Here is a 17,570-nt window from a genome sequence, read left to right as displayed (position 1 = left end):
TTACGCTGGGAATCCATTTATTTCTAGATTAAATTCAATTATTTGTATGGTCGTTGAACCTAGGCTGCTCTATTTCATGCATTGGTGAGATGATGCTTCTTAGTAGATACTGGAACTCTTCCTCCTTTAAGGCCATCCGATTACTGGCATGCCAAGTTCTCCTGAAAGTAGCTTAGGTTCTTTGTACTCTTTGTGGTCTGATTCTTGACTGTTATCTGTAGGTAAAAATAAATCCCACTGCTGATATTTTGCAGCTCACAATGCTTTAGAAGGTCAGGTCTTTAATATTTCGTTCTCTTTGACCTGCTGCTGTCCTGCAGCTCTGCCCAACTGTTTTACAGCCTGATCGCACAAGCCTCATTTCCTTTGGAGATAAAGTGGGTTGTGGGCCTGCCTCCTTTTTTCAGGACCCTTCCCTCCCAATAACTTGCAGCAAATACTGAACAAATTAAGTGCAGGCCACCCTGAAAATACTCCTTAAGTTTTGTAGAAGCCAGTGTAGGAAAAGAGCATGTTATTGCCATCATTAGGGCAAAGAATGTAGTGTGAACTTGTACCTTATTAGACGTCAAAGAAGCAGCACGGTGATCAAACAAGAGAAGTAAATTCCTATCAAACCAGACTTAATTCTTCGTACTGTTCAAAGAAATATTTGACTTTTTAAAAATTTAATTGTACGTTCCTTTGAGATGCAATGCTACTGCTCCCACTAGTTCTTCCCTTTGTGTCTTCTTAAAATACACTATACTTTTCAAGTGCTGTCCAAATAAGTATGTTGTGCTAATAAACTAGTTCTAAAGGACTGATCTCCCCTGCATTCATCTATAGTCTTTCCTAGGACAGAGAAATTATATTTTCTGGCTTCCTTTGGAAATCCTTCCAAACCATTTGAATCGAGTGAGGCTTTTGTTCCTTATTCTCCTCAAATGTGTCTCTTATTCAGAGTTTAGTTTGCTGTGCACTCAGGAGTGAGAGGTTATCAGATTATCACAGGGATGTGTGGGATGTTTAGACAAACCTAAAAATCTACAGATCATTAATAAAGCATTTCTGTCAAAGTCATTGCCAGTGGAACATTACCTTTATGATTATTCACAAAGTATTTCTCCAGGTAAYGTTTTCATTATCATGGCTGAATCTTGATAGTTAAATATCAGAAATACCTCATAAGCTGAGTAATGCAATGTAGATGAGATTTTACACACGCAAAACAATGTTAAAAGAGCACTTTTAAGAGCATGGAGTCAGGCAATAAGAAAATACCAGGAATAAATTGCTTTTACAAATGGATCTTTGTCCATTGTGCACCTGATCTTTTCCCATTACAATTGCACCCCCCCTCCCCCTCCCGAGAACCCACCTCATCTTACTCACTGCATGGAACATTTCATAAGCAATTGCTGGGTAGTCACTGTTTCCAGGACTTCTGCCACATTTTCTGCAAAGGCTAGAAACTGAATATTGAGTGAAGCAGCTGGGAAGAAAGAGAATRGTTCATAGTTAAGGGATTAAAAGGCTATTACAGAAAACTGTGTGTGGAGACTTTTTACCATGTTGTAGCCCTGTGTTATCCTGGGCAAATAACTTAAACTGGATTTTCATGCAATTATTAGTTGTATATTTTTTATTTTCTAGGCACTTAGATTGATAACCTGGGGTCTGTATCACGAAGATGCTGAGTATTCAGTAACTGCAAAAAACCAACAATAACAGAAAAATAAAGCTGTATTTTTCAAGATGCTGATTCTTTGGAGATGCTTCATACTGAAAAATCAGGCTGCYGTTGTCTTTTTAACCTGCACAACTGGTGGAAAACTTTGTTTTTAATCTCTCTCTATTTCAGTTACCCCTTCTGTAAATGACAGTAAAAGCAAACCTTTATCTGGGTAATGCGCTGAAAATTAACATGCACTTTTTAAGCACTCAAAACTTGTAGTGGTGAGCACAATAAGAAAAAACCCGTGAGGAAAATAATAATTGTGTCTTAAAAGCAGTATTTGATTAGCTTATGGTAAGTAAGATAAATACCTGTTGAAAATCAGGATGTATCGCAGTACTACACAGCTGTGTACTTATCAAGAACCATCTGTCCTGTGTGGTGGGGCAGGGTCCTGTTAAAAAAAGCGTGTGATTAAGTAGCTGAAGACTTCACACCTGCATAAGGAAGCTATATTAGGGTTGCACGAGGAACCCGACTTTGTAGTACTTGACTTTGTAAAGTAAATGTTCTTTTAACATACTGTGTGTAGTATTAAATTAACTTACAAAGTTATTTATTTTCAAGAAAATAGTAAAAATTGACGAGAAACTATGAAATTTTATCTTTTATAGCATCACTAGCATAGGCTTCAAATCGGAGTGAAGCTAGACTGCTGTTTTCATGTCAGTCTGTCACCCTGTTTACCCTGTGGCTTGTGAGTCCTGCCTGTGAGAATATTCTTGGAAACAAAAAAGCAGGTTTCATGGAATGCCCCAAGATAAATCCTTCCATCTCGACACCTTAAACTGTAGATACAGCCTCAGGGATCTTCAGACTAGTTTCAAAACTTCGTCTTTGGCCTTTGAGGCTGGAAAAGAACAGTCTGAGCCAGCAGCTATTCTTTGAAGAATGCAGAAAGCTCATCAGAAAATTGCTGGTAGAGTGGTAGGTTTGGCAGGACACTCAATATTTCTTCCCAGTGCAGCTGAGTTAATTGATGAGTGGATAGAATAAATAGCCTTTGAGGCAAGAGGGTTTTATGACAAAGATGTATAGTTTCAGCAAAAGAGAGCCTATGATAATGTTCATTATTATGTTCAGTAATGTTGGCATTACTTCATTATAGATAATAATGGCTGCAGATTTAATCACCTTGTCAGACAGCAGATGTTGGTGCAACTGTGACAACTGTTTGCTAATTAAATGGTTTGCTTGATTGACTTTGAGAGAGATTTGTTTTCTATGCCAGTTAGAACTATTTACACAGAAAATTAAACTCTTTTAAAAATTGTTCTATGAATACCCTAGTGTTAGATATTGGCTTTTTTTTTTTGTCATCTCTTAACTTTTTTTGGCAAAGTAGTGGCAATTGGTATTTAGCAATATGTCTGCATGTTTCTAAAAGATTTTTGATATCAGACTGATGCAAAAATGGAGTGTAATATCATTTGAGATAAAAGAAGTTGGAGGACAATAGAAACTGTGTTTGGGAGTTGGTTAAAATTTCCCTTTTTTATACCATTGTCATCCACACTGCTACGTATTTTGTGACTTTGAGTGAGCTCATTGTGAAAGCTTTAAAGTCTCATCCTGCCATCCTGCTTTCTGACAATGTTTAATGCTTGAAATAACATGAACTATTGCTTGATAATAGTGGGCTTGCAGGAGGGCACCTACAGGAAGTCTGAACTAAGATTGGGTAGGTTATACTGTGCCGATAAAACAAATATTAGCTGTTGCTTGTCAGGATACTATCAGTACTGTGCAGTGCTGATACTCGATAGATCCTTGGTTTGAACCTGTGAATTGTAGTCTGGCCTTACTGGGACGGCAGAGGTTGAATCCAAAACCCTGAGGTCTAATTCAGTGGTAGCCCATAGGATTTGAAAATTCCCTTTCTTTCCTGTGCCTGTATATTATCCAGTCTCTTAGTCCTTTGGAATTTTCTACCATCCCTCACTGTTGATTTGTGACAGCTTAACCTGCACAGCCAAGGCGAACGCGTCATTTCTGGGTATGAGGCTGAACTGGTTGGCGTCCCTTCTCCAAAACCTTCAAGTGGCAAAACTGCTGGAGGCCCAAGGCGTTTGGAGAGGCAGCCCTCGCTTGTGTGCTGCGGTGGGAGCTGAGTTCCTTTAGAACCAGTTTAGATTGGCAGACACGCAAAAATACAATGCCGAGCTATTTGGAAAATGTGAGTCTATCCTGTTAGCTGAGGAATATGGTATATTTGCACACTTGGGGTCTGTGAAGGTGGCTTTAAAATGACCAGRGGAGTTTCTGTAAAGCAACAACCTCCCTTTTTCTGTTTTCTTCTCTTTGAGCTAAGGATATACTTTCACACATTTCCCGGAGCAGGGACAACTGATTGCTTTCAAACTCAGATGTTGCTTGCTTAGTCTCCATTYGCTTTTTTTTTAAATTGATCTGGCAATGGATCAGTGGAATTAAAGTGAGAAATTTAGGATTCACAAGACCTTTTGTACCATGGCTTACTGTTTTAACGGTGGACCAGTGATGGGCCAAGGCTTCTGATTGCTTCCTGTCAAATATTTGTTTGAAAAAAGACGACTACTTTTGGTCTSCTGGCTAGTTCTCATAAACCTTTAATGCTCTATGCCAAAATAATTTATATAACGCACTGTAAAGAAAATGACCTCATATACTTCCAGTAATGTAAATACTCACAGTTGTATGCATCAGTCTTTCTGGTATAGTACAGTATAATTACCTAGTCATACTAATCAAGTTGAACAAAATACAGTTATTAGATTGTCAGAGTGTCTGCAGGTGCTRGATGCCTGTACTAAATACTACAATTACTGTATTTCTGTATATATAGTCCAGTTAGAAGTCAGGCTCTTCCTCACTTCATGTAAACTCTTGGAAAATACCGTAACCACCAGTCTCCTGAATAAATATATCRCAAACCTAATCCTTCATTTTCGCGGCTTCTAGGAAAACAGACACAGCGGTGCCCCCAAAAGGGGTTCCTTAGCCTAAGAAAGAAGCAGAGCTCCCGAAGCACAGTTCTTCTCAGAGACACCCTCCCACGACCTCCTGTAAAATCCACCTGGGTATCTCAGTTGTGTCACAGGAGGAAGAGAAAGGGCGAAAGYGTAGGTAAAGGTATATTAGTACCTTGCATTGCACCTGGAAAATAGGGGCAAATGTGAATTTGAGGACCACTGTATTGTGGTTCACAGCTAAGCAAACAAAACGGGTTTTCCTCAGCTGCTGAATTTTCTAATCATTTCTCTATCAGAGCTACTTAGGCTGCTATTCTTAGGTCTGCTGTAAGGTGACAGAGGTACTCCAGTCTTGAATGTTTGTGACTGTTGAACTATTTCAGAGGCTAGATGAAAAACTATTAAGCCTGCATAGAGTTTCTGTTATCCCTAAACCCAGTTTAGGAAGTTAAAACTGGAATGATTACAAACTCAGAGTTTTATTTTCATTGGTTTGTGTCATGTGTGCAAGACAAAATGAACGTATATTTGGCTGTTTCTTCAAATAGCTATATTTGATATGTATATATATATTTTAAGATCCATGTCATAGAAATAAATAACATAATTACATTTATGTATGCCTTACAGTGTGTAAGTTTAAAGCACATAAAAGATGTGCTGTCAGAGCAACAAATAACTGCAAGTGGACTACATTAGCCTCAATTGGAAAAGATATCATTGAAGATGAAGATGGTGTAAGTATTATTCATATTTACAGTACTTTCCAACAGCTATTTCTTCCTTACGGGAAAAAAATGACTAATTATAGAAATACTGTCGTTTGACCTATTAAAATTAATGGTAGGTAGCTGTATTCTCAAACACTTTTCAAAGCTTAACATGATATTTAGAACAAAAGTTATATTCCTCTCTTACAAGACAAGTTCAGTATCTGTGGGCACAGGAATGTAGCTGTAGTTGCAAGATTTTAAAGATCACATGCAGAGAAACTCAGAGGCTGGAGAATTGCTCAGAGAAGTTCCTACTGCTCCTGAGCAAAGGTGGTATTTTATACTGTTGTTAACACTATTTCGGCAATCTATTTTGTGTCCTTTCTACTGATGGTTACTCCCCAGGAGGCCTGTTTGGAATTCACTGACATAGAGGATTTTTACTGATGAAAGCAAGACTTTTGAAATTAGAAGAAGAAACAACAAAAGCTTTTCAGAGATTTGTTCTGATAGATGGGTTATTTTTACAAACACATCATGCACATGCCACTGGCACGAAACATTTTCCTTAGGAGGTTAGTCCTAAATTGCATAAATATCAACATAATTTCATCTCTGCATAGAGTTGCGCATCATATTACAGGGACTGAAAGTGTTAAGCTTTGCACTGAGTTTAGAAACTGCTTTGTAGAGCTGTGACTTGACATTTGTGGTGACTGTGAGGTGACTAAAGCCCCTGAGGTATTCTGCTGTCTTGCCTGTTCTTCTGAAATATAATATTTTTAATGAAGTTGTGACACATATGCAGCATTAAGTGAACAGGTACTTGTGAGATGTGTGTGTGTTATGGAGACTCTAGATTTAAGTGACCTTTTTATTTGGTTAGTTACTACCATTGCATCAAGAACAGTTGAATAAGATGTTTATTATTTCTTCAGGGGTCATATTTCTGCCTAGCAGATGAAATAGCCCTACAGACCACATTCATAGCAGTTGCCTTGTGAGAATCAGTGTCACTTATCCTGGTCTGCCTTATTGGGGCAAGAAGTTTAGATAAAAGAGCTACAGGAAGTAGTTTGAATCCACCTGCAGCTGCGAGACAAGAGCCTTCAATTTCTATTTTAGAATGATTAACTTTATAACTCCTTTTTCACAGATAGCTATGCCTCACCAGTGGTTAGAGGGTAATTTGCCTGTCAGTGCCAAATGCGCAGTCTGCGACAAGACCTGTGGTAGTGTTTTACGCCTGCAAGATTGGAAGTGCCTTTGGTGTAAAGCTATGGTAGGTGCAATGGACCGCATCCAAGCGTCTAGGATTTTGCCAGTGCTACGGTTCATCATTATTTTTACTTTGTCATTTCAGAACTGYGTTTTTGGACTGAAGTAGGAGCAAGCACCTTGCACAAATTCACATCTTCTCTAACATTCATAAGTTCTTAAGACTGCCCTACTGGCTTCAGTTCATTTTTAATATCTTCACAGATGCAGCTTTTATTTAATGACCTTGACATCCAGTGTGTTTTGCCTGCCTGCCTGTCTCCTAACTCCGTGGGAGAGACGGAGGCCTGAGTTCAAAACTTTGTTGGATACATTATTGTCTTTTGTGTATTGACTTTTGTAGGCTGTCAGGTCTGTAGTACTTACTCGGTCTAGACTSGAGCCTTTTTCTGAACAAAGAGTTTTGAGGAATTAATGTTTCAAGATAACTTAAGGTTCAGAAGCMTGTTCTGCAGATCTGACGATGTGTTATCAACTTGTCTTTTTTATTATGAATGATTTGCATTCATCTTTAAAAAATACTGCTGCTGGACTCTTGAAGTGCTCTTCTTCAGTRTAYTCTATATTGCTGATTGAAATTCTCWAACAGTTTATTGCTGTTTCCCTTAAAATAAAATTTTCTCYTTGTTGGTCACTTGATTTCTTTCTTATGCTAGGCTGTAGAAGTGGGAAATTGRCAGATTTTTTAAGTATTTCAAGGCATTTTATGTAGGTTTTAGTAATTGAAAGTTAMCTCTATACACTTCACTGTGACATTAGGCATGTAGGTGTCTGAGGCACTGTGTCCAGGCACTGGAAAGTGATTGGTACCTCCGGAGGTGATTCAGAACTTAGGTGAGCAGCAGCGGTTGCTGTGTGAGCCTGTTTTTTCAATAACTATGTAAGAGGCCTATACAGCATGATGAGGTTTATGAGGCATAGACCCTGCCTTTGGCTGGTTTCTCTGGCTTGGTATGTGTGATAGCACGTATGTCCTCCAGAACATCCAGATGGGCTGGGCATGTATGGAGCACTGTGTGTGCCTGCTCTCTCCAGCATGGCTGCTGGGAATTCAGTCCTCTGTTGCTGCTGGGTGGAGCTAAATGATTTACTTGGTCGTAAGGATTGTTCATATCTGCCATAGTGGTGTCTGAAGATGAAGTACTCCAAACTTAACATTTTGTAGAATGAAACACCTTGTGCTTGAACACTCRTATATTTTTGTACTGTTCTACTCCTCTTTTCTCTACACTTAAATGTTATACATTAATCCATTTTTGTTATATAGATACTATATCAGTTATCCATTCACCCCAAAATTACATTGTAAAGAAATATTTGTTTTTTTTCTTTTGTAGGTTCACACTGCCTGTAAAGATCTCTATCCTCGTAAATGTCCGCTTGGCCAATGTAAGGTATCGATTATACCTCCAACAGCATTAAACAGTATAGACTCTGATGGTACGTAGTACTGTGATGTGATCAGTGGTGGCTCTGGAGTTATTGTGGTTAGTGAGATTTGTATAACTAAACAGGGCTAAAATGCCTCTGCTGAACAGGTGGTTTTCAAGTTTAGAGAACAGTAGAATTTTCCATGTATCTTTATAGAGGAATATTTACTTACCATGTTTTTAAAAACATTCTTGAAGGTTTTCCCACTTGAAATTCTTCTCTGTTTTCATTTCTGACTGTTGGAAACTTTTCAACTGAATGACCAGGGACCACAGGATAAAGTGTCCTGATGCCTCCCTGACACAGGTCATGCCTAGAATGAATTCTCAAAATCTGAGTAACTTTGCTCTGTGCAGAGGTTAGCTATCTGAATGACTCAGATCTAACAGCTACTTTAGAGAGGCTGAAAAGATGAATCACTCCCACACTCTCTCTAAATTTGAATATAAGCAGTATAAGAATCCTGCAACACACAGATAGAAAACGCAGCAGATGTTCAAAACTCAGAGGTGCTCGCTGGTAGCTCAGAACAGAGATAAGCTGTAGGAGCAGTGGGAGTCTGTATATGAGGTTAAGGAATTAATAAGGAGTATCATGAAATCTGACTGCTATGATTTTGTAGTTTATGTTGGTGGCAAATGTAGACCAAGAACTTTAACATGACTTTTACTCCRAAATTAATAGAAATGATTGTTTATGCTGTACATATTCACTCTTTTATATTCAATTCCTATGTAATGTCTCAGAGCAGAGAGTCATGCTGCTATTTATTATTCATGCTAAGAAGGTTGTTCCATATGTGCATTTATATTTCTTGGCAGTTCAATAAATAAAACAAACCTTATTTTAAATTATGCATTRTGATAATGTGGAATCCTGTTAGCATTCCTAGGCTTGTAATGTCGTCTTGTTATTTTAATAGAAGTTGTTGCTTTATTAATTTGTTTTAGGCAGTTAAAAAAGACATAGTTACTATTGCCTGAAATGTCAAAACCTATACCTGTGATTTTGAAATGGTGCTGAGACACCACTTCTTTCACGGAGTAGTCATGTTAGTCACGATGTCCCTTAGTACAGCTTACTGAGGGCCTTAGTGAAAGCCTGCTGTAATCAGCTAAAAGACCTGCATTGACTTTAATTAGGCTCTGTATCACAATTGAAGGTCTGTTGATCAGTAAGTCCATTATAGTTAATAGCATAATTTCATTCTGAAATAAAAGTTCTCATGCAAAGTCTCTGCTGGGAGCAGCTGAATTCAATAACTTTTTAAGTCTATGAGTATTGCTAGAAAGCTCATACAGACTTGGATGATCCAGTCCCACTCAGTAAGGTTAAAAAAAATCAGATAAAACACCAACACTCGTGATTGAAATATATATATCATTATGTGATAACCTTTGAAGGAGAAATTTGAGAAGTATTCTAGAAAGCTACTTTTTTACTGTGAAAAAACAATAAAGCTATTGTCTTCAGGATTTTACTAAATCTAGGCACTGCAAATATTGGAGAAAAAAAATGAGCTGGTAAATATTGAGCAATGGTGTTTTCCTTGGTAGGGCTAATACTCAGTTTAGTATTTGCATTATGCATGATAAGATGTATTCCTTTTGTCCTTCATTTCTTTCCTCCTCTTTCTCATGATTTCTTTTTGTGTTGTTCATATTAGAAAGCCTTATTTATTTCATTCTTTCTAACTATGTTCACAGGTTTCTGGAAAGCCACATGCCCGCCATCCTGTGCCAGTCCTCTTTTAGTTTTTGTTAACTCAAAGAGTGGAGACAATCAGGGAGTAAAGTTTCTTCGTCGATTCAAACAGTCGTTAAATCCAGCTCAGGTGTTCGATTTAATGAATGGAGGACCTCACTTAGGGTAATGACCTTGGAAATCTTGAGCAATCCTTTTGCAAGGGAATTTAGTGCATACTRTAGTATTGTGTTGTCCCCTTATTATTGTAATTCCATCACCGATATTTAGCATGTGACTTCCTACTTAAAATCTGTCATAGTTAATGGAATTTTAATATGAATTCTAACGGGTGAAGTGATTGTAATATATTTTTTTTAGAAAAATTCACTTGAAAATTCAAAACCAAAACAAAAAGCTCAGCAGTCCATTTTTTGTGTCTTTTTGACTAGCTTTGAGTTATACTAATTGCTAAGGTTCAAAACGGTTGAACATGTTTAAATGCCTTCCTTAAGCAGGGCCTTTACGCACAGTTGTCTGGATGTGTTTTTACATCTCAGATACGAAAGTCCTGAGACTTTCTTGTAACTTCATCATGAATGACTAACTAAAGAAAAACTTATTTGTCTAAATATACTCTGTAACTTTTTGAATTCCAAACACAAGTGTCAGTTGAGGATTTTACAGCCGGTGATTGAGTAGTGCACTAAAACTTCCGTTACTGGAGACCTACCTTCAAAATCTCTTTTAGGTAACATATGCAAATGGTTGTGATGATGAGCATCCCACAGAATTTGGAGCAAATCCATGATTAAAACAAGCAGACGAATTCCTGGGGTTGCTTGTTGGGGGCAGAGAGAGAGGGGGGGGTGAAATCTACATAGCAGTGGCCCCTACACAAGCATCCTTGTGGGTTCATAAAGATTAAATTYATTTGCGTTTTTCTGTTCAGGTTCTATTAATCTTGTTCTACTCAGCTGTGACCTTGTGATTAAATGGCCTGTTAATATCAGTTACAGCAAATGGAAACACTAATTTCTGTATTCTTAAAGATGCAGAATTATGATTGCATGATAAAAATATAGATAACACAAATGCAGAACAACTAAGTTCAAACAGTGGATATAATGGAACACAGCTGTTGATTTTTATAATTAGTACTGCTTTATAGAAATGCTATATTAACTATTTATAATGAAAAGAAAGTTACAACTTAACCCTAATTTAAATCTTTCTTTAATCTAGGTCCCTTTTAGCTAACATTTTGTACGTGTAATTCTAAAGAGAAAGTATAAGTAAGGAAGGATCCTCTTACAGGAGAGAGGATTTCTGAGAGAAGATGGTCTGAGAAATGTGTCTTTCTGCTTGCAAGCTCTCTTGCTTTGTATAGGTGTCAGTAACAGCAGTGTGGTTTAGGAGATTCACTTCGGCTTTGCACAGTAATCGTAGATCAACTTGGTTGCTTTTACCTATTTTTCCCCAGTGTTTTCCAAAGAGAGGTCCTTAGCAGTTTTTCTATTAGCTAGTGCTGATGTCTTTTTTCTTCTAGTAGATTTTAAAAGTAGAGACACATTCTTTGGGGGAGTGTATTGCTAGGGGATTTTCTCCCTTTTTTCAGAGTAGTAGAAATTGATCTGGAATCAACAYTTTTTTTTCCTTCTATGCCTGCCTCTGTTGTTCTGAATATGTATCTGCCTATCATATGCAAGTGACATTATTTTCTTTAGAAAAATAGAAATGCTTCAAAAATTTGTGGTCTTATGCTGCTTTTAGAAATAGTTTTGAGATGATGCATATTCTGGAAAATAACATGCATTAAATATATCTATTTTTATAATTTTAAGAATTAACGTTGTCCAAATTTTTTTATGTTTATATTCCTGTTGTGGTGTTTTTTTTTAAATCTCTTGCCTCTTTCTTCCCATTTCRTTTCTCTTTCCTCTTTGTCTCACCTCTCTGCTTGTTCTGTGTCTCTCATCCTGCTTTCTCTAATGCTGTAGAGTATTATATTCTGTAGCTCTTAGTACTTAGAGAACAGAAGGAAGAGCTGTARGAAGTGAGAGCAGGATACTCCTTAATGATCTCATATGAAATAGAGCATTATCTGTTTTATATTGTTGTGATCACCTTGTATGTAATGATTGCCTCCAACTGTCCTTGCATTTCACAAGTTGCAAAAGGCTAACTTGCCCCTCCAGGCTGTGCAGCACATCCTGTTGTCACGTCTTAACTTTTCTTGTGGAAAAATTCCTAGTGACCATGCTGGTGCCTTATGCTTCTGACTTCTGTAGGAAGCATAGAGCAGTTGAGATTTCATAGCTTAGAAAAGTATCTTTTTTAAAATAATAATAATAAAATCCTGAAAACAATATGTGATATATCAAGGAAAAAAACCTCTGCATGTTATTTATCAGAAATGTCAGTATAAGTAGAATGTGCAGCAGTAGATGGAATGCAGATAGATTTATTTTCTTAATAAGATGTATCCACATACCTCAGAGGAGTAGAAGAACCATCATGAAAGATATTTTGCACCATATTTTCATGTAGTATTTGCTAAAAATAGAGGCTCTAACTGGTTGCATTTTCTCTCCAGTTTACGGTTATTTCAGAAGTTTGACAACTTCCGGATTCTTGTGTGTGGTGGAGATGGAAGCGTTGGTTGGGTGTTGTCCGAAATTGATAAACTCAGCTTGCACAAACAGGCAAGTGTGTATACTTGCTGTCCTTGACTTGGTTCCTTGTCGTATATGTGGTGATAAGGGTAGGGCCAAACTCAATAGTTACTGTTAAACAAAAATTTTCACTCAAGTAAACAAATTATACTCTGTCTACACAATTTGATCTTCAAGCTTTAAAAAGCTTCTGCTATAAGATCAACATTTGTTGCTTAAAATAGTAATCATTCATAATAGTTTGTATACTTTCTTTCTGATTTTCGATAACAGATTTGCTCTTATACTGTTTTTCAGTGTCAGTTAGGAGTGTTACCCCTTGGTACAGGGAATGACCTTGCTCGTGTCCTTGGTTGGGGAGGATCCTGTGATGATGATACACAACTTCCTCAGATTTTGGAAAAATTAGAACGAGCCAGCACAAAAATGTTAGACAGGTAAATGTAAATGTGTATACACAGGATTATCATAAGGTTCAATTTATATGTTTGGGTTTTTGATGGCCTAACTCATCAGAAACATGATATTGAGGGTTTTTTTGTTTTTTTTGAAAGAAGTTAAAATGGTATAGGGTACAGATCGTAACCCTGAGTGAAGTCAAGATGGTAAATGGGGGACAGCTCTTCAGTGTCCTTTTTTAACTGCAGGGTCAGAGGGGAGAACATCTGATGAAACTAGCAAGAGTTTCATCCAAAGGTGAACAAAAGGCAGCAGTTTTTACATAACGAGGGAAGCTGCGAAACTGTCCATCACAAGAAGTTGTAAGCGTTAAGAAATGGTGTAAATTCAAAATCATTTTGTTCAGTTTGACGGACTGACCGTCCCATGTGGACTATTGAATACTGTTAGAATTAGCATCTCTATTTAGGAAATATTTGAGTTCTGGGTCCTTGGGTGTAGAAAGAAACCTCATCTTATGCTTTCACCCTCTTTGTATTTTATTTAGGCATCAGCTGCTGCAGATGACATACTGGGCTAAAAGGGTTTTTGGCTTGATCCAGTACTACTATTTGAACATATCTTACATAAAATAAACTCAGGGCCAGCTCAGCTTCTCAGTTTGAGGCATTTTCTTAGTCAAAACCAAATTTCATCCTACTCCTTGTTTTGAATGATATTTGCAAGATATATATTTTCATCTATAAAACAAAGGAAGAGTCTTAATTTAAAAAAAGTCAGAAATTGGTGATCATATTCTAATGAAGGCGTTGCACTGATTTTTGAAAGGACTTTATATATATATGCTAATTTTTCTTATGCAGTGTATACTTTCTCTCATTGGTGTTTCTATTCTTGCTTTAGTTGAGAACATACACACGTATATAAAAGTTACAAACTTCTGAATCTAGTGAAAAGGGATTTTATTTTAGGGTTTTTGGGGGAGAAATAGAGAAGAAAAATCTTTTTTTGCTTTGAACTTTTCTGCAGACTATTTGATCATTTGACAGCAAAGTGTATTAAACAAGCTTGGGGCTGATCCTTGGGTGTAATTGCTGGCCTGGGCATTCTGAAATATTCATAGATTAAATCATGTTTATCTTTTGCTGCACTGAAAAGAACTTGGTGTCATTCTTCACTCTAATTTCTGTAGATTTGCTCCCAAGGCCATCTGCAGTGATTACTTGTTCTTTTCAGCAGGCTTTGAAGGATGTTGTATTAGCAGTTTCATACAATCTGTGCTCTAGAGAACTGTCCTTTTCCAGGGGGAAAAAAAGTATATATGCCAGTGAAGATACTTCGCTGCTTGCTTTGTTCTCATGGCTTCCTGCCACCAAATGAGATGAAAAATGAATGTTATTTAGAGTTATTTTTTCTAGGAGCACATCTATTTTTCTCTGACTTCTGCAGTTATTTTGCATGATGTGAATTCTTCTATACCATGAATATTTTGCTGGAAGAGTCTCTGATACCTGCCTTGAACATCCCAGGATTTGTTCGTGAATCACTAACAAAAAAATTTCAGCAGAGAACAAACTACTATCTTTAGACTCAAATATTTCATCTTCGTTAAGTTAACTTACAATTAAAACTTAAGCTCCTTTTTTGTTTTTGAATGGATTATTCTGTAGGGTGACAGAGCATTTTGTTTTGTCGATATGTTAGAAAGGATAGTACTATAATAATCTGGAAACCTAACTGACCATGTTACATTTCTTTTAGGTGGAGTATAATGTCATATGAACTAAAATTACCAGTGAAGCCTTCTGTTCTTCCAGTTACTACAGAAGAAGAGTCAGAGGAGTGCCAGGTGAAGTTTTTGTTTTGTTTAGTTGCTGCATAGGCTTTAATTTGAGCTGCTGGAATGACAATATTTAAAATATAATTAAATCACTTGTGTGCAAAATAGAAAACAGATGTTTTGTGATCTGCTAATTGAATTGAGTCAACTTCTGTTCATGCCATGTATACTAAATAGTTAGGGCTTCCAGTTCTGTATTAATTGCTGAAATAAATGAAGCTGAGTAGTCTTCAGTGAAACAGTCAGAAAAATTTCTTCCTGCAAGTATATATTGAAAAAGAAAAATGTTTATTACTCATTTTGAATTTGGAATAAGCACTTAGGATGCCCTTTTGAAGGCAAAATTTGTGCCCTCTTGATAAAAAAAAAAGAGAGAAGCTGTTCAGAGCTTGTAAAAATTACTTAGAATGATACTGTCTAATACTCTCTCTGATCTTTTGGAGAACTCAGAATCGTAAGTGGCCTGAAAAGAATAGCGTAGTGTATCTTTTAAACTAGATTTATGCTTATATTATCTGTTGAGGATTTGATTTTGAGGGAGAGTGGAAGGCTGTAATCAACTTAATTGGCATAAAAAGTGTGATTCAAAATGACAAAGTAGTTTACTCCTGAAAAAGCTAATGCCTATCAACTTTAGCTGAAGAGCACTTGAGAAGCAATTAGTCAGCAGGTTCTTGAATAATTCGATAACTCAGGATGTTTTAGTTGGCATGGAGGTTGTGACTTTTGACAGTTGGCAGGATTCAGAGGGACCTTGACAAGCTGGAGAGACAAGCAGAGAGGAACCTCATGAAGTTCAACAAGGGCAAGTGCTGACCATGAGCCAGCAGTGTGCCCTTGTGGCAGGAAGGCCAATGATACCCTGGTTTGCATTAGGAAGAGTGTTGCCAGCAGGTCAAGGGAGGTTCTCTTCTGCCTCTGCTCAGTGCTTGTGTGGCCTCACCTTGACTGCCCAATGCTCCCCAGTACAAGAGAGACATGGAGTTACTGGAGTGAGTCCAGCAGAGGGTTACTAAGATGACTAAGGAGCTGCAGCATCTCTCCTGTGAGGAAAGGCTGAGAGAGTTGGGACTGTTTAGCCTGGAGATGAGAAAACTGAGGGGGGATCTTATCAATGTGTATAAGTCTCTAAAGGGAGGATGTACAGAGGTTGGGACCAGACTATTTTTAGTGGTGCCCAGTGATAGGACAAGAGGTAATGGGCACAAACTGAAAGAAACACAGGAAGTTCCACCTAAACATGAGGAAAAACATGAGGAAAAGGAGTTGCCATCCTTGGCAACTACTCAAAAGCTGTCTGAACACAATCCTGGACAACGTGCTCTAGGTGATGCTGCTTGAGCAGAGGAGGTCCCTTCCAACCTCAGCCTTTCCATCATTCGGTGATTCTGTGATACAGAGCTACCAAAAAGGCCATGACTCCACTGACTGCAATTCTGATGCGCTCATTTTTGCACACAACTCTTTCTGGTGCCAGCAGTGCTCACTGAGGCTTTATCTTCTCTGGTTTTACAAGACTGTTGGTGTGTGTAAGTACTCTCCTGTCAGAATGGCTTTTTTTTTTTTTTTTCTAAAAAACTGTTCTAGTTAGTTTTGCCTTTGAAGATAGGTTTAATCCTTCCCCGAAATTGAAGGAACTGGTCATACAAAACCTCTATTTTGGAAAATCAGTTCTGTAGGCAGACTGTTGTTTTGTGCTATTATTCTCGGTTAGAGAAAGCTATTTTGAGTACCTTGTTCTATTTCTGGTTTAATGATTTTTGCACAGTATACTGAGTTGTGATATTCCAGAAGAGAATAGGTTAACCTTGCTGTAGGTAATGTGTTAAAGTGAAATTTAAAAAGTGGGTACCCAAATCTTTTTCCTTTTTTTTTCTTTTTTTTCCCTTTTTTTCGGTTTCAAAATACTTCATTTGATTTGCTCCCAGAAGACTTTACTGTAGCTCAAACACCAGTATGTTTGTGCTTATAAATTAGGTATTTATGGTTCTCCTGCCTCCCCAAAATTAATTTACTGTCAAAGTTATACAGTGAAGGTTGGATTTTAGGGGAAAGGAAGAATGACATTTCCAGCTGATTGATATCAAGAACCAAAACACACTAAAAATGGATTTTACGAGATTCTTAAAAGAAGCCTTGGGAAAATTTCGGAACTGGAGAGTTATTTTCAGCTTCAGATTTAGAGCTTGGTTAGAATTTTCTTTTAAAACCAAAACCTGATCTATGCCCCTTTTGAGACACGATATAATAGTGCATGAAATTGTGATTCTGATCCATTACAGATTTTTTCTGAGCGTCATAGGATATTATAATTCTTCTGTGCAATAAAGAAGGAAGATGCACACGTTCATTGTCCCAGACACTGTAGTAAAGACTAATCTCTGTATGGTTATTCATTAAGGATTGGTTTTGATATAACTATCAGTTTAGCAGTCTTCATCAGTGAAGATACTTGGGAAGGAAGATAAAATTTGACAGTAAAAAAAGAAAATTCGGGAACATATCCTGAACCTTTGATTCTTAGTCAAATGGCTTAGTCTGAGGGAAACTTACTTACTTTGGAAATAAAAGACATAGGTTGTTATAAATCTAAAAAGAAGGTATATTGTTTTTACTACATGGACTATTTATAGTCTAGAAATAAATCACTGTTCCTACTACCAAGGAAAGAGAATTCTAGATCAAGTTCTCAGATTCACTATTATTCTGAGTATTAAAAATAGAGTATACAGGCACAAAATACAATATACAGGTAGAAGCTGGATTGCTGGCTGTTTGCCCTTGGGCTAGACCTGCAGTGGAAATCCTGCTGTTTCTTAGAGGTGTTTTAATGCTCTACTTGATGTTAAAAAGCTGAAGCATGTGGAAATTGAAGTCTTGTTT

At 37.3% G+C, this 17,570-nt stretch overlaps 1 protein-coding gene across 5 annotated transcripts in view; it reads left to right on the top strand.

Annotated features, from left to right (window-relative positions):
• DGKH (diacylglycerol kinase eta) overlaps positions 1-17,570 on the top strand; it is an 81,392-nt gene that overhangs the window by 28,895 nt on the left and 34,927 nt on the right. For 4 of the 5 annotated variants that reach the window (XM_085309457.1, XM_085309458.1, XM_085309456.1 and 1 more), the window contains 7 exons: positions 5,299-5,405; positions 6,538-6,663; positions 7,997-8,099; positions 9,797-9,959; positions 12,370-12,478; positions 12,746-12,885; positions 14,609-14,696. In XM_085309457.1, coding sequence (XP_085165583.1) covers positions 5,299-5,405; positions 6,538-6,663; positions 7,997-8,099; positions 9,797-9,959; positions 12,370-12,478; positions 12,746-12,885; positions 14,609-14,696 — 836 coding nt within the window. Of the gene's footprint in view, positions 1-5,298; positions 5,406-6,537; positions 6,664-7,996; positions 8,100-9,796; positions 9,960-12,369; positions 12,479-12,745; positions 12,886-14,608; positions 14,697-17,570 lie in introns of those variants that run through there. The other variant, XM_085309460.1, reaches the window with a different exon arrangement.

Source organism: Rhea americana, unplaced genomic scaffold, assembly GCF_003343005.1.
Source record: "Rhea americana isolate MKP2758 unplaced genomic scaffold, rheAme1 scaffold_3, whole genome shotgun sequence".
Classification (NCBI taxonomy): Eukaryota; Metazoa; Chordata; class Aves; order Rheiformes; family Rheidae; genus Rhea; species Rhea americana.
This window is presented reverse-complemented; position numbering and strand designations above follow the sequence as displayed.